Raw genomic sequence first — 17,717 nt, 5'->3', positions numbered from 1 at the left:
ATCATGCCTTACACAAGTAAACTGCGCTAGATTTGGAATGGGCTTTTAGGGTCTTAATGAACAGCTCTTCGGGGGACAGGAATGGTAAACAGAGAGAACACTTTGTTCAAAACTAGTAAAGCAGGGGTTCAGAACCTATTCTAGATATTCCAGGTATGTAAGGAACCAGTATTAGGAAATAATGCTGGAAAATAGTTCTTAATCATCCAACCTTTAAGGTGAGTAATTTCTGAAGTAGGTACAACTTACCTGACCTGTAACTTTGAAGCAAGGCAGATTCAGGTTTGAATCTTTGCTTGTTACATAAGCAAAATCTTTGAGCCTCAGAGTAGCACAATAAGGTTATTATAGATTAAGTGAGTGAATGTATGTAGAACTTATGACTGGTGTGCCTGGCTGATTGAAAGGACAGCTGACTCAAACACAGGTTTTAACTGCAAGGGTCCACTTATATACAGATTTTTTTTTTTAATACAGCACAGTAAATGTATTTTCTTTTCCTTGTGATTTTTAAAAACATTTTCTCTTTGCTTTTTAATGTTTATATTTGAGAGAGAGAGAGAGAGGGAGTGCAAGCGCGCAGGCAGAGGAGGGGCAGAGAGAAGGAGACACGGAATCTGAAGCAGGCTCCAGGTTCTGAGCTGTCAGCACAGAACCCAACTCGGGGTCTAACCCACTAACCATGAGAGCATGACTTGAGCCGGATGCTCAACCAACTGGGCAACCCAGGCGCCCCAACATTTTCTTTTTTCTAGCTTACTTTATTGTAAGAATACAGCATGTAGGGGCGCCTGGGTGGCTCAGTCAGTTGAGCATCCGACTTCGGCTCAGGTCATGATCTCACAGTCTGTGAGTTCAAGCCCCATATCGAGCTCTGTGCTGATGGCTCAGAGCCTGGAGCCTGCTTCAGATTCTGTGTCTCCCTCTCTCTCTGCCCCTTCCCTGCTCATGCTCTGTCTCTCTCTGTCTCAAAAATAAATAAAAACATTAAGAAAAAAAAATTAAAAAAAAAAAGAATACAGCATGTAATACATATAACACAAAACATGCTAATCAACTGTTTATGTTATGTTCTGGTCAACAGGCTGTTAGTAATTAGGTTTTCGGGGAGTCAAAAGTTATACCTGGATTTCTGACTGTGCAGGGGATAGGCACTCCTATCCTCCATGTTGTTCAAGGGTCAACTATACTCAAATGTTTGTTCTTTTTTATGGCTCCTTCAACAATGAATAAAAATCTGTAAAAAAAAAAAAAACACTGTCTTTCATACATGTGATTGCTGAATGTCTGAGACTTGTTGAACATTAATTTTAAAAATAGAAAGCTGGAAAAACTGCTGAGATGATAAAGTGTCTTTATCCCTGCCCTTTCTCACCACCAAATGTCCTTCACAATTTGTTCTGTTTGTTCTGAGGTGTCACGTCAAGGCTATTAACAGGCTATTTGGAGATCACTGTAACTCAGACTTCCAATTCTATGGCAAAGATTTGAAGGTCAGGACAATTTTTGCTGAAATATCTATTTTTTAAAAAAAACTGGAAGAGTCCATATCATTTTATTCCTATGATCCATTCTAGCTTGGTGAATTTCCAGTGAAAAGTTACTGCTTTTTTTTTCCCCCTCGGCTCAGAAACTGCAGGTTTTAATAAAAGGTTCGTGGGCAATTAACTGAGATCACCATTATTATTATGACCCAGAACTCTTTTAACTGTTTAGATTATGCTGGTACTAAAAACGACATCTGCCAATATCTATTATCTATGCTTGAAACTAAAGTTAACCATTTCTTTTCAAAGATATGTGGTATCTGGCTCAAAATCAATCTCAAGAAAAGCCCAAATCAACACAGAAAAGAGCTCTTTGCAATATCCTCTCCTTTCGCTCACATCACAGATGGTGACCGAGGCTTAAGGTTTAACGTCCAGGCACTAAAGCCGCTCATCACTCAGGGGTGGGGCTCCAGCTGGATGCTCTCCGACAGAAAATGATAGATGCTGCCAATCCTCAAGAGGTGCAGCTGGGGTGAACCCAGAGACCAGAGCCCAGCGCCCATCACTTCGCACCCACACTTAGGAAACAAACCACTTCCCACCGCGGGGCGGGGACCCGGCGAAGACCCAGGCCTCCGATATCCAGCCTCCTGTTCTGTCCGCGCGTGACCTCAGAGGACCGAGAGGAGCTCGGGGCTGGGAGGCTCCTGCGTTTTCAGGGGAAGTTGGCAAGGGCAAGTTCGAGTCATGCGCGGCAATGTTACTCACAGGAATGCCCCGACGTCCTCCGTCCTCCGTCCTCCTCCCGCGCTCCCTCAAGGAAAGGATCTAAACCGGTAGCAGCCTGAGAGCTGCAGCCGAAGCGGCCGCCGCTGCCAGTAACCGCCCGGGTGTGGCAGAGACAGGCGAGCGACTTCACAACATCATCACTCGGCGACTTCGGTTTTGCAGCGACGCCCGCGTCCCTAACTGCCCCACACAATTGGGGAAGAGCGAAGGAGACCCATTCTCCCAGCAGCCTCCACGGCCCCAGCGCACGACCTGTCGGGAATTGTGGTTTCGTGTCCGCCCGCCCTGCACCCTTCCAAGTTGTTGCGCTTCGGCCCCGCCCTCAAGCTACAAGACCCCGCCCCCTGGCTGCCCAGCCCTGGGGCGGGAGGCGGGGCCGCGACCCTGGGGCGAGTCCAGTCCGGGCGGACTGCCGGGGACTGGGGCAGAGTTCCAGGCCCGCAGCCCCAGTCCGGGTCGCGCCGCCTTGCTGCGCCCCGCCGCCCGAGCTGGGAGCGGGTCTTGTGCGCTCGCCGTGCCCCTCGGCCAGCTGGGCTCCCGGGGCCAGCAGGCCTCGCACCGCTGGCCGCCTGAGGAGAATCGCTGGTTGTGGTCGCCGCCAGGGTAATAAGGGGAGGCTGGGCCGGGGAGGGGAGGGTGTAAGGCCCGGTCGGGGACGTGAGGGAGCGCGGCTTGGTCCGCGCACGCCTTGGGAAGCCGGAGGCTAGAACTCGCCGCCCCGCTTCGAATCGAAGCCCGGGCAGCCGGCGGAGCCGTGGCAGGATCCGGCTTGCGCGAGCGGCCCCTGAGCCCCCGGCCGCCCGCTGGCGGAGGCACCTGCGTGCGGGGTAGGCGGTGCTTGCCGGATTTGGCCGCGCCAGGTGCGCAGTGCGCGAGCTGCGCGAAGTGCACTCTTCCAACCTCCGCCTCCGCCCCCGCCTCTCACCTTTGGCCGCGCTCAGGAGCCTGGAGGAGTTTCCAAAGTGTAGATAGCCTTTGGCCCGGGTTTGTGCACCACCTTCTACGAGTTCTCTGTCAGGATCCCCAAAGCAGGACTCGGAAGGAACCTCTTGGAAAATTAAATGCTCAAGCTTCGTTTGGGTCTCAGAATTTAAATCCAACGTTGTATTTTTCTCTCTTTGGTTTGTTGTGTCAAATACCTTTTTCCTCAAAACTTGGTCAGGATTTGTGACACAGCGTCTCCCTGGTACAGAGTCTGTCTGGCGCACAGTAGGCGCTCAGTAAATATTTTTTGAAAGCATGAGTCACGATACTAAGTTTGGAAAATTTTACGGAGTTGTGTGTGCGTCGCTATAATTTTTAAGATTTTATGGGTTCTCAAGATCCCTCAGAAAATTACAGTAATTTTAAGGCTCAGAGTTAAATCTGTTTTTTTTTTTTGCATCCCCTGTAACAATGGCCTCTGTTGGATGCCTAAATTAACTCAAAATCCAAGTTCTGTAAATAAATGTGACCTATGATTCTAACAGAAATTGTTAACCTTTGATATGAAAGCCTTCAAATGATTTTATAATGGAGCAGGTTTAAATTACTTATAAAATGTTCCCCTGATTAGCTTGTTAGATACAAATGCAAAGGACCACATTGATGTACTTGTAATACATTTGGAAATACAGGTCTCAAGTATTTCTTTAAGAAGGATTTATATTCATATCTAGTGAAAGAGCATGCAGGGGAAAATTATGACAGCAAATCTATTCCCCACTCCCCTTTACTAGGTGCAGCTGCTGCCTTGACCTCAAAATGTCTTGTAAAATTATCTCTTAATCGTCTGCATATCTAAAGCAGAAGCCAGTGAGATTAAACCACCCCAAAGGGCAACTCCTTTAGTACTAACTGTTCTCTTAGATTGTGTCAGTTTCTTCTGTGTTTTTCTGAAATATAGATAATGTAATGGATTTAAAAATTTTATTATTTAGAACTTACTGACATGAAGTGGAAAAAGCAAGAAACAGAATCCTGATAACCAGAAAATTCAGTTAATCACGACATCCTTAATCTTCCTGCTAGTGGGAATGTAAACTGCAAGTGGTCAGGACCTTGTCTGCCCTGATCACTAGTGAGTGTCCCCAGTGCCTGACCCATGGCAGCCATTCATTAAACACTTGTGGAATGAATACTTGTCTACAGTGTAATGACTTTCTACATGTGTATGGTTTCTTCATTTATTTGGATGTTTCCTTAGAGTTGATTACCTAGAAGTGAGAATTTTATTGGATCAAAAGGTATGAGTATTATCCTGGTTATTGAAACATTGCCAACTTGCTTTGCAAATAAGCCTTTTTGAACCACCACCAGTAATATTTGATTGTACTTTTTGGAGCATCCATTCAAGCTCTTATATTGGTAGTGTTTGGTAGTTAGGAGCCCTTTCAGTCATTTGATCTCCATCACCCTGGAAATTGGGCAGGGTAGATACTGCTTTCCTCCTTTTGTAATACAGCAAATGCCACTGCCTTAAATTGATGATAATGAGTGGCAGGTGACAAAATAATCCTACCCTTTCAGGTTTTTCTTCCTCCTGTTCTCTGCTTTTGGTTTGTAGTGAATATCCTGAATAAATTCATATCTTTCTTTAGCAATTAAATTGGATACTGCTCCACTATATCTATTGTTTATAAAATCTTATTTTTCTTTTTAATTTTGTTCAGATAGTTGCAGATACGCTGAGTAAACTTGGGGACTTTATTGAAATGAAGTAACGAACCATGATTTAGAAAAAAGAGGTGATATTAGTTAGGTGTAAAGGACACCTAGCACTAGGAAGTTTAGAACATTGCTGCCCTTTCTATTCGGAAAAATCTGGAAAGTTTTGGTGGTTTCTTTAAAGCTCCTTGAATCCAAAGAAGTTACTATTTTAAACTTCTGAATCTGTTGTAGAGTCTTCATGAACTATTGAGATTAATACTCTACTAAAGAAAGTGGACAGGAATTATTTGTGTAATAATCTGCATATCATATCTGTCAAATTCCAGGAAAAATAGAATTGAAAACTAAGAATCATAAGGTAAAAAATATTCAACCTAAAGAAAATATTATTTTTACCTGAAAATTGAAATTTCTTTTTTAAAGACATGGCAATGAAAAAATGTTACTGATTCGTAGTGTATTACTAATCCACATCCTTTCCCAAATTTGGTTGTCATAGACCCCCAAATGATTTATTTATTTATTTATTTATTTATTTTTTTAAATTTTTTTTCAACGTTTTTTTTTTTTTTTTTTTTTTTTTATTTGTTTTTGGGACAGAGAGAGACAGAGCATGAACGGGGGAGGGGCAGAGAGAGAGGGAGACACAGAATCGGAAACAGGCTCCAGGCTCTGAGCCATCAGCCCAGAGCCTGACGCGGGGCTCGAACTCACAGACCGCGAGATCGTGACCTGGCTGAAGTCGGACGCTTAACCGACTGCGCCACCCAGGCGCCCCTACCCCCAAATGATTTAATAGGTAATTAATCCAATCAGGAAGCTTCGGAACTGTCAACATTTACTTTTAAGTGGAACCATTGGAAATCCTTGGGGTGTATTTGTAAGTGGCACCATTTATGTCAAATGTGGGTCCAACATTGACTTTCCATATTGCTTTCACATTTGCTTCGGGTTCTTAAACAAAAAAGTAGTACAGAAAAGATAGGTAAGGAGAGATGCAGGTATATTGGTCAATGGAAATATTCAGAATTTCCCTTCAACTTCACTCTGCCTTTCTGTTGTGATGTCAGATCCCAAATACTGTAGTGTTCTGTAAACAGAAATGCTCTTTAAAGACACTTTTCAGGAATGTCTGTAGTCCTTGTGTCAAAGAATAGCTGCCTTTCATGTGGGATTATAACAACTAGTTCTTAAGGATCTTTCATGTACATCTAAATTATTTTGCTTTTGTTTTTATAATAGGATATCTCTTCACCTTGAAGATAAAGCAAAAATCTTTTTCTGAAATAGATGGATTTTTGTCACTTCCTGTGAACTAAAACGATTCAATGTCTCTTTTGGTAAGTTTGTATTAACGTAGCTCTAATTTTGTGCTATCAGAGTAGTTAGATGCACAGCCATAACAGAAGGCATGTTCTAATGGGATATTGGATATTATTATGCCCTGAGATGTTATTTTGACCAGAATGGCTTCTGGTCTTAAGAAATGAGTTAAATTCCCATTGAGTTTTTGTTGCTAATACTTTGCTTATATATTCATTATTCTTTTCCTTTGTCTCATACCCATTTTTCTCATGTACTTTTTTACTGTACTTTGCTTATACTTTACTAATACTTTGCTTATATACTTTGCTAATATATTCTTTTCCTTTGTCTCATACCCACTTTTTTCATGTACTTTTTTACTGTACTTAGATATGCCTCTCCCATCCACTTAGCTATGCCTTATCCTTTAAATATTTCAAAAATCCCTTTTATAAATTTCCATTAGGCCAAAGGCAAGCAAAATAGTAATTAAAATAAGCCTCTTAACAAGACAAAAAAAACCATTTGGATCAATGTATGTGATGTATATAGATTCCAACTTGTTTTTGTTTATAGTAGATCCATGGTATCTAGATTGAAAACCAAGAATCATAAGGTAAAAAATATTCAACCTACAGAAAATATTATTTGGATTATTTGGATTAGTTTTAGGTCTTTCATCACGTCTTATATAGAACATAATACAGTATTTGATTATATTAAAGCAGTGATCTTTTTAAAAAGTGATGGATGCATTTGTATGATTACTTGTAGTATATAAATACTTTCATATATTATATCTCTTTCACTCTTCAAAATTGTGAGTGATTGGCAGGGCAGGTGGTATAATCCTCATTTTGAGTCTGGCCCAAGATTGTATAGAATTAGAGCCAAGGCTCAAACTCATATCTGCTAATCCACTCCATCATTTGCCAAGTCTGAGAGGCAGAACTATGAGGAAATACAGAATGCATTTGTTGAATTTATTGTATGATTTTTTTGTTATATGGAAAATACGGAATGCATTTACTTTATTTTTAAAGTTAAGCTTTTCTACTTAACAGGGAACTTTATCTAGGAAGTACATGGGGTTAAATACCTAACCTCATTTTCTAACGCAGGGATTGGCAAAGTTTTTCTGTAAAGGGCCAGATAGTATTTGTATGCTATAAGGTCTCTGTTACAAATTACTTTTCTGTTATAGTGTGAAAGCAGTCATAGGCAATATGTAGATGAATAAAAATGAATGAGTCAGTGTTTCAGTAAAACCTTAATTCACTAAAATAGGTGGTGGGTCAGATTGACTTGTAGACCATAGTTTGCAGACCCCTGCTCTAAAGGATTACGTAAGGTTAACAGTTTTATATTGATTTGTAAATTGGATGAGATGTGAAAGGGTATTTGATAGATGAAGATCCTGAGATTTAGAGGGCTGTGTCCCAGGGCTTCTAAATTTTGGAATAGGAATATCTTAGTTATTCCATTATTCCATAATTATGGGTTTTGTGAAAACTAATATAATTTAATAATGGGTGGTTTAAATTTGTTCCAATGGTTAATAATTTTACATTTATTCTTCCTGTAATGATGAAATATTTAGAATCCTCTGAATCAAAATATTCATGTTATTTTCCTAAATGAGATATTTGTGCGGCTGAGATAAAGTTGATGTTTTTACTTATGAAGGATTCCTCCCCATTCAAGTTTTACCCTCTGTTTGAGAGCTAAGAAACAGTGTTTTCAAAGGAGCAGCATAATTAAAATATTTTCCTTCAGTTTCTCTTTTAGGTATAACTGCTTTTCACTACTATTATGGTAGTGGGTTAGAAATACATTAAATTTTACATTAAAAATATTTTGGGGCAGCTTCTGGATGCTTTTCAATCATTTTTCCTGCCTAAAAGACCTTAATATGTAGAGTTTTCATGAGCTATTATATTCACTAGCATTCATTTGAGTCAATGTGGATAGAAAAAATGTTTTGAAGGATAAGCTATGAGTGGTTTATGATTTTTATAACCTGGGCAGCTAATGAACATCCTAATATTTTTTAGGAGAGGTCAGCAAAAACATTTTGCCTTGTAATGTTGGCTGGTTTTAGCTATTTTCACATTTATAGTGATCATTTTCTTGTGCTGTGAAAATTCTATATAAAGAAAATTAAATGGAGGTCTACCATATTATTTTATAAAACGTTTTCTATATATAAACCAAAAAGACAGATCATGACTCTTATTTTGAAAATAAATTAGGGTCAATATAAGTTTTAAAAAAATATGCCCAATATGTCCTAAATTAGCTTCCATCAAAAAAAAAAAAAAGTGATGGAGGTTTTTTAGAGAGACTTTTTTATGTTTGAATATATTTTGATAACTGTGTTAGATGTGCTCCGAAGACTACCTCCAGGTCTGGTGATTTGCTAGGAGGAGTTGGAAAACCTGGTCATGTAGTCATACTTATAATTAAGATTTATCACAGCTAAAGGATACCAAGCAAAGTCAGCAAAGGAAAAAGGTACAAGGAGTAAAGTTCAAAGGAAACCAGGCTCAGGCTTCTAGGAATCCTCTCCCAGTGGAGTCACATAGGATGTGCTTAATTCTCCCAGAGTAATGTCAACATGTGTGAAGTGTTGCCTACCAAGGAAGCTCATTAGAGACTTATTCTCAGGCTTTTTATTGGGGGTTGGTCATGTAGGTACCTTGTGCTAGCAGGTTAACAAAATTCCAGACTTCCAGGGAAAAAAAGCAGATATTCAGCATAAACCATATTGTTTATATGGTTTAAGCACATGATCCGTTCTTATCAAGGAATGGCAGGAACCCTCCTTGTTCCCAGATACTAGCCAAGGATCAACTTTGCAAACAAGCCTTTTCTAAAGATAGCAGTTTTAGGTCTGCTATGTTAACTCTTTTCTTCACAATGGTGTTAATGATTATTGTGAACAATTCAGAGTAAATGTTATAAAATATATGTAAATACCAAATACATTATGTATATGGCCTAACTGGTAATAACTATCTTCAAAAACTTTTATTGTCCATTGTATTCACTCTAGACAATCCAGTAGAAAATTTTTAAAGGAAATGTTTCTATAGTTAAAATTGACATTGTTAGCTCCTGTTCTCCAGGGGCAAATTTTACCTAAGACTGGAGATTTAGATCAAATTATTGTGATAAAATTGATAAGGTATACAAACTTCAGGAATTTGTCTTAAAATAATCAGTAAACTGAGAAAACTGAGAAAATGACTAGTTTGATTAGTGAGAAATTCTGGTGTATTTTAAAGGAAGTTTGATTATTTTTAAGTGACTACGAAAAAAAAAGTAACTGCAAAGTGTTAGGTAGACATGGGAGAGCTTATCTTGAAGACTCATTTGGTATTAGTACTTTACTGTTCATGTACAAATAAATGTTAATGAGATGCTAGAAAATAATTTATTGTAAAGTCTCTTTCATATAATTTGTTTATATTTTTCTTTTGACATATCTTTTCTTCCTAAATAAAATAAGGCCAGCTTTATGCCACCAACTGATGATAAATCATATAGAGGTGTTACATTTCTTTATAGGCAAGATGTGATGGTAGGACCATGGGTTAAAATGCAAGAAAAGGTAAATTGTGATAATGGAACTAGAACTAAGTCTCCTACTTTTTTTTTTTTTTTTTTTTTAGGAGAGAGAGCTTGCATGCATGCACAAGCTGGGGAGGAGCAGAGGGAGAGAGAGAATCTTAAGCAGGATTCATGTTCAGCATGGAGCCTGACACAAGGCTCCATCCCATGACCCTGGGATCATGACCTGAACCAAAATCCAGAGTCCAACGGACTCAACCGACCAAGCCACCCAGGCTCTAAGTCTTCTACTTTTAATTTGCTTTCAGTTGAAGTAAGATGTTTATCACCTTGAGAAACAAAATTGGTTTCAAATACATTAATTGTATAGTTTAATGTGGATAAACATGGTACTTACATTTAAGAAAGAATCTGAGGGTTAAAATAAAATTGATTATAATGAGTATAGTAGTATAACCTTTAGCTAAATGCTCAAAACTGCAAAGATGATGAAAGGGTTAAAAATTAATAGCAGCAGTAAAAATAAATTGATATTATGACCCCCAGAGGTAGCACCAAGTAAAATTATAACTTGTCTTCTGCATACCCAGCTGCTTTCCCATCTCTCCCATACTGAGGACCTCCATGGTGTAGATCTTGACTTCAATTCCAGGTTCTTGCATGCTGCCCTTTGTCTCTGCTCCTCGCCCTAGTCATCAGACCTTTATATTCACATGTCACCCCTATTGATCTTATGACTTATTTTTCACTTATTTAATGCATTTCTAAATTTCCAGGATTGTTTCTGCACTTCACGAACACAAGTTGAATCACTCAGACCTGAAAAACAGTCTGAGACCAGTATCCATCAACACTTGGTAAGAAAATAGTTAAGTACAATTAATATTCCTCCATTGCTTTCTGTAATATCATATTACAGAATGTAATTCCTGTTTTCCAATTCTCTTTTTCTTCACGGTATCTTTTACTGTTTCTTCTTCCTCTACTTCTGTTATTCTCCAGAAGTCTGCAGTTGGCCTCTTCCCTAAATAGGCTCCCCCTAAGCAGTCTCACCTATTCATAGGCTTCAGTTGCTACCTCAGATTTTTCTTCAGGTCACCAAGGGACTCTGGCATCAAGCAGGGCTGGTGATTCTCAAATTTTCACCTAAACCCCACACTCTTTCCTGGCCACTAGATGTGTCTATAGAATGCCTCCAATTAGACTTTTCATAGGCATTCTCTATGCAGTTTGAGTAAACCCTTAGAATATCAAACTTCTCTGATCCATTGGATTTCTTTCTTTGGCTAATGAAAACCTTTCTACTAAGTCGCCCTAACTAGAAACTGAGGTTATCCTGACACTTACCTCTTCCTCACATCTAGTTATACAGACAGTCTCTTCTGTCTGTCTCTGAAATGCCCTTGAGTCCATCTCCTCCTTCACCTCATCACTGCTACTACCTGAATCTCATCGTCTCTTACCTGGACAGTTGCAGGTAGATGCATTGCCCCTAGTTTTCTAGATAAACCTCCTCTCACACTCAGATCAGTATTCAACACTGTGACCAGTAAGGGGCCTACTTGTATGTGTCACTTTACAACTTTAAAACTTTCATTGCTTTCCTGAAACCTATGGGATAAAGCCTAAACTTTTTAGCATGGTTTAAGGACTCTTAATGGTGTGGAATATATCTAATTTTGAGTTTCATTTCTTGCTACTGAATCTTAGTGCATACTCTTTTTTTTTTCTGATTGAAATACTTTCCTTTTTTTTCCTCCAAAATTCCTCCTCATTTGTGCAGGTGGGCGCAAGTATCACATCTTTGAAGCCTATCCTCTTGTACTTTTTATTCCATTATGCTTCTACAAACCTTAGACATTCCCAGAAAATGATATTTATTACATTGTCTCACAATGATTGATATATATCTCTAAGTATAACATGATTCCCATAAAACATGCATCCTGTCTTTTTCATCTGTATCTTCCCAGGGCAATGCCTGATATATTAAATAATATTTTTAAAAACATGCTTGGGAATAAATATTTCTCTGGGGTCCTTTCCTCCTTAATCCTTACTTTATTTTGCAGTTCTTACTATAAAATGGAACGGGCCTTGCAAATGCCATGTTTCCTACAAAATCAAGCTATCCCAGTTATTCTTGTTTATATATGTATCTTGATCCTATTTCAGTTCTCTTCATTTTCCTCATTTCGCTTTTTAGTCACTAATATTCTAAAGTCTTTTAGTCTGCCTTTTTATAAAATAGGATATAGTATCCAATCCTAATTTTCATTTAAGTGTTATCCTTCAGATTGAGTAGTGTTCAGAGTGCAGTGTCTGCTGTTATCCTATCCCCTTGCCGTTACCAAGAGAGAGGTCTTACACTCAGGATACTTCCACAGGTGCTGCTGCCCTTTTTCTTTTTTTCTTTCTTTTTTTTTTTTTGGCCTGGTGCTAAAATACGTATTACATAAAATTTATCATCTTAGCTATTTCTAAGTGTACAGTTCAGTGGTATCAAATACATTCATAGTGTTGCACAGCCATTGCCACCATCCATCTCTATAACTCTTTTAATCTTATAAAATTGAAACTGTGTATCCATTAAACAATAACTCCCAATTTCCCCTCTCCCCAGCTCCCGTCAGCCACCATTCTGCTTTGTTTCTATGATTTTTGACTACACTGAGTACCTAATATAAGTGGAATCGTACTGTATTTGCCTTTTTGTGACTGAATTATATTTCATTTAATGTCCTCAAGGTTCATTTGTGTTGCAACAAATTGTAGAATTTCCTCATTTTTTACGGCTGAAAATGTTGCATTGTGTGTATATACTACATTTTGCTTATCCACTCATTTGCTGATGGACACTTGGGTTGGTTTCACTTTGTGGCTATTGTGAATAATGCTGCTATGAACACGGATATGCAGATATCTCTTTAAGACCCTAATTTCAGTTCTGTTTGGTATGTACCCGGAAGTGGAACTACTGCATCATACATATGGTATTCCATTTTAATTTGAAATTTAATTTGGAAACCATACTGTTTTCATCGCTGGTTCTACCATTTTACATTCTCACCAACAGTGCATAAGAGTTCCAATTTCTTTACATTCTAACCAACACCTCTTTATTTTCTGTTTCTTGATAGTAGCCAATGTAATGGGTGTGAGGTGGTATCTCGTAGTTTTGATTTACATTTCCCTAATGATTAGTGATGTTGAGCACCTTTTCATCTTATTGGCCACATGTGTGTCTTCTGTGAAGAAATCTCTATTCAAGTCCTCTGCCCTTTTTTAAATTGGGTTGTTTGCTTTTTTGTTGTTGAATTTTAGGAGTTCTATATATATTCTGGATATTAACACCTTAAAAGATGTTTACAAATGTTTTCTCCCACACTATGGGTTGCCTTTTAACTTTGTTGATGTGTGTTTTTTGATGCACAGAATTTAAAAATTTACACAAAGTCCGCTTGGTCTGCTTTTCTTTTTTTACTTAAACCTTACATCTTTGCTCTCATATCCAAGGAATCATCTCCAAATCTAGTGTCATGAAGCTTTTGTCCTATGTTTTCTAAGAGTTTTATTGTTTTAGGTATTAAATTTAAGTCCTTGATTGATTTTGAGTTAATTTTTGTGTATGGTGTTAGATAAGGGTCCAACTTCATTCTTCTGCATGTGGATATACACTTTTTCTAGCCGATTTGCTGAAAATACTATCCTTGCTTTATTGAATGGTGTTGGCAACCCTTGCCGAATGCCATTTGACCATAGATGTGAGGGATTATTTCTGGGCTCTCTATTTCTTCCATTGGTTTATAGTTCTGTCTTTATTTCAGTACCATGCTGTTTTGGTTACCATTGCTTTATAATAAGTTTCAAAATCAGGAAGAGTTGGTCCTTCGATTTTATTCTTCTTTTCAAGATTATTTGAATCATTCAGGGTCCCTGAAGTTTTAATAATATTAAGTCTTCCAATCAATGAACATGAAATGTGTTCCCATTTATTTATTTATGTCTTCCTTAATTTCTTTTAGCAATGTTTTGTAGTTTTCATTGTACAACTTTCACTTCTTGATTAAGTTAATTTTTAAGTATTTTATTGAAATTGATTTCATGATTTCCTTTGCAGATTAGTCATTAAGCAGGTCCTCTGAATTTTTAGGAAGTTACTAAAAATTTAACATGAACAAGAACCTGCCATGATTTTTTTTTAATTCCAGTGTACTTAAAATACAGTGTTATGTTACTTTTAAGTGTAAAATATAGTGCTCCAGCAATTCTATATGTTACTCAGTGTTCATCATGATAAATGTGCTCTTAATCCCCTTTACCTATTTCACCAGTCCCCTGACCCACCCCCCTCTGGTAAACATGTTTGTTCTCTATATTTGAGAGTTTGGTTTTTTGTTTGTCTCTTTTTTTTCTTTGTTCATTTCTTTTGTTTCTTAAATTCCACATTTCAGTGAAATAATATGGTATTTGTCTTTCTCTGACTGATTTATTTTACTTTGCAGTATACCCTCTAGATCCAACCATGTTGTTAGAAATGACAAGATTTCATTCTTTCTTATGGCTGAATAATATTCTGTGGTGTATATATAGCACATCTTCTTTATCCATTCATCTATTAGTGGACACTTGGGTGTCTTTCATATTTTGTCTATCGTAAATAATGTTGCAGTAAACATAAGGATGCATATACCTTTTTGAATTAGTGTTTTCATATTCTTTGGGTAAATACCCAGTAGTGGCATTACTGGATCATATGGTAATTCTTTTTTTAATTTCTTGAGGAACCTCCATAGTGCTTTCCACAGTGGCTGTACCAGTTTGTATTCCTACCAAGAGTGCAAGGGGTTCCTTTTTCTCCACAACCTTGCTAACACTTGTTTCTTGTGTTTTTGATTTTAGCCATTCTGACAGGTATGAGGTGATATCTCTTAGTGGTTTTAAATTGCAGTTCCCTGATTAGTGCTGTTGAGCATCTTTACATGTGTTTGTTGACCATCTATCTGTATGTCTTCTTTGGAGAAATGACTCTTCCTGTCCTCTGCCCATTGTTAAATAGGATTATTTGTGTTTTGAATGTTGAGTTATATAAATTCTTTATATATTTGGAGATGAACCCTTTGATGGATATATCTTTTGCAAATCTATTTTCCCATTCAGTAGATTGCTTTTTAATTTTGCTGATTGTTACCTTTGCTATGCAGAAGCTTTTTATTTGGATACAGTCTCAGTTTATTTTTTGCTTTTGCTTCTCTTGCCTTGGGAGACATATCCAGAAAAATGTTTCTATGGGTTAATATCAGGTAAATACAGTGTTACATTAGTGCACTACCTGTGCACTCTTCTAGGATTTTTACAGTTTCAGGTCTCACATTTAGTTCCTTAATCCATTTTGAATTCATTTTTGTGTATGGTATAAGAAAGTGGTCCAGTTTCATTATTTTGCATGTAGCTGTCCAATTTTTCCAACACTGTTGAAGAGACTGTATTTATCCCATTGCATATTCTTGCCTCCTTTGTCATAGATTAACTGACTAATCATGAGTTTATTTCTGGGCTCTCTATTCTGTTCCACTGATCTATGTGTCTGTTATTCTACTAGTACCATACTGTTTTAATTACTATAGCTGAGAGTGTGATACTTCCAGTTTTGTTTTTCCTTTTCAAGATTGCTTTAGCTATTTGAGGTCTTTTGTGTTTCCACACAAATTTTAGGGTTATTTGTTCTAGTTCTATGGAAAATGCTGTTAGAATTTTGGTAGTAATTGAATTAAATCTGTAGATTGCTTTTGGTAGTATGGACATTTTAACAGTATTGGTTTTCCCAGTCCATTAGTGTGGAATATCTTTCCATTTTGTCATCTTTAATTTCTTTCATCAGTTTTTTTATAGTTTTCAGAGTACACGTCTTTCACCTCTTTGGTTAAGTTTATTTCTAGATATTTTTTAATGTTTATTTATTTTGAGAGAGCACATACACGTGAGCAGTTGAGAGACAGAGAGAGAGGGAGAGAGAGAATCCCAAGCAGTCTCCATGCTGTCGGCACAGAGCCCGAGTCAGGGCTTTGTTTCACAAACCATGAGATCATGACCTGAGTCGAAACCAAGAGTCAGGTGCTTAACCAACTGAGCCACCCAAGCACCCCTATATATTTTATTATTTTTGGTACAACTGTAAGTGGGATTGTTTTTTAAATTTCTGTTTCTGCTATATCATTTTAGTGTAGAGAAATGCAACAGATTTCTGTCTGTTGATTTTGTGTTCTGTAACCTTCCTGAATTCTTTCATCATTTCTAGTAGTTTTTTGGAGTCTTTAGGGTTTCCTGTATGTAGTATTATGTCATCTGCAAATAGTGAAAGTTTATCTTTTTCCTTACCGATTTGGATGCCTTTTATTTCTTTTTGTTGTCTGATTGTTGTGGCTAGGACTTCCAGTACTATGTTGAATAAAAGTAATGGAAATGGATATGCTTATCTTGCTCCTGATCTTACAGGAAAAGTTCCCAGTTTGTCACCATTGAGCATGATGTTAGCTGTGGGTTTTTAACATATGGCTTTTACTATGTTGAGATGTGTTTCTCTAAACCTACTTTGTTGAGGGTTTTTATCATTATTGTTGTATTTTGTCAAATGCTTTACTGCATCTATTGAAGTTACATGGTTTTTAATCTTGCTCTTTCTTATTGATGCCATGTATCACATTGATTTGTGAATATTGAACTCCCCTGGCATCCCAGGAATAAATCCCATTTGATTGTACTGAGTGATTTTTTTTAAGGTATTGGTGGATTCTGTTGCTGTTATTTTGTTGAGAATTTTTGCAACTATGTTCATTGGAGATAGTGGTCAGTAGTTCTCTTTTTTTGTGGTGTCTTTATCTGGTTTTGGTATGAGGGTAATGCCGGCGTTATAGAATGAATTTGGAAGTTTTCCTTGCTCTTCTTTTTGTGGAACAGTTTGAGAGGATAGGTATCAACTCTTATTTAAATGTTTGCTAGAATTTGCCTGTGAAGCCGTCTGGCCCTGGACTTTGGTTGAGAGGTTTTTGATTACTGATTCAGTTGCTTTGCTGGTAATCGATCTGTTCAAATTTTCTGTTTCTTCCTGATTTCAATTTTGGTAACTTATTTGTTTCTAGGAATTTATCCATTTCTTCTAGGTTGTTCAATTTGTTGTCATATAGCTTTTCATAATATCCTCCTATAATTGTATTTCTTTGATGTTGGTTGTCATGTCTACTCTCTCATTTGTGATTTTATTATTTTGGATCTTTCTCTTTTCTTTTTGATAAATCTGACTAAAGGTTTATTTTTGTTGACTTTTCAAAGAACCAGCTCCTGGTTTCATTGTTCTATAGTTTTTGTTTCTATATCATTTATTTCTATACTAATCTTTCCTTCCTTCTGTTAGGTTTGGGTTCTTCTTCTTCTTCTTCTTTTTCTTTTAGCTCCTTTAAGGGTAAGGTTACATTATTTCAGAATTATTTTTGCTTCTTGAGGCAGACCTGTATTGCTATAAACTTCCCTCTTAGACCACTGTTGATGTATCCCCAAGATTTTTATGTTTGCATTTTCATTTGTCTCCATGTATATTTTTATTTCCTCCTTGATTTCTTTATTGAAAGAATTCAATAAAGAATTCATTGTTTAGTACCACTCATTGTTTAGTACCATGTTATTTAACCTCCATATATTTGTGTTCTTTCTTATACTTCTTGTTTCATACAATTGTGGTTAGAAAAGGTGCATGATGTGTCTTTGATATTATTGAATTTGTTGACACTTATTTTGTGGCCTATTATGTGATGTCTTCTGGAGAATGTTCCATGTACACTTGAAAAGAATGCATATTCTGCTGTCTGAGAATGGATTGTTCTGAATATATCTGGTAAATCCCTCTGTCCACCGTGT

General features: G+C 37.5%; 2 protein-coding genes across 6 annotated transcripts in view; one reads left to right on the top strand and one right to left on the bottom strand.

The window, feature by feature from the left end:
• Window positions 1-2,525, bottom strand: part of TRAK2 (trafficking kinesin protein 2) — a 64,001-nt gene extending 61,476 nt beyond the window's left edge. For 2 of the 3 annotated variants that reach the window (XM_058709229.1, XM_058709210.1), the window contains exons 1-2: window positions 2,259-2,525; window positions 1,125-1,237 (exon numbers count right to left, since the gene is read on the bottom strand). The gene's annotated coding sequence lies outside the window, so the exon portion shown is untranslated. The remainder of the gene's footprint in view (window positions 1-1,124; window positions 1,238-2,258) is intronic. The other variant, XM_058709218.1, reaches the window with a different exon arrangement.
• Window positions 2,526-2,742: 217 nt separating this feature from the next.
• Window positions 2,743-17,717, top strand: part of STRADB (STE20 related adaptor beta) — a 35,557-nt gene continuing 20,582 nt past the window's right edge. For 2 of the 3 annotated variants that reach the window (XM_058709486.1, XM_058709492.1), the window contains exons 1-3: window positions 2,746-2,882; window positions 6,171-6,268; window positions 10,583-10,663. In XM_058709486.1, the coding sequence (XP_058565469.1) occupies window positions 6,257-6,268; window positions 10,583-10,663 (93 nt within the window). In that variant the 5' untranslated portion in view covers window positions 2,746-2,882; window positions 6,171-6,256. Of the gene's footprint in view, window positions 2,883-4,198; window positions 4,339-6,170; window positions 6,269-10,582; window positions 10,664-17,717 lie in introns of all 3 variants that reach the window. The other variant, XM_058709487.1, reaches the window with a different exon arrangement.

The sequence above is a fragment of the Neofelis nebulosa genome, chromosome 2 (assembly GCF_028018385.1).
Source record: "Neofelis nebulosa isolate mNeoNeb1 chromosome 2, mNeoNeb1.pri, whole genome shotgun sequence".
Classification (NCBI taxonomy): domain Eukaryota; kingdom Metazoa; phylum Chordata; class Mammalia; order Carnivora; family Felidae; genus Neofelis; species Neofelis nebulosa.
Note: the sequence above shows the minus strand (reverse complement) of the source record. Positions and strands in the feature narration are given on the sequence as shown.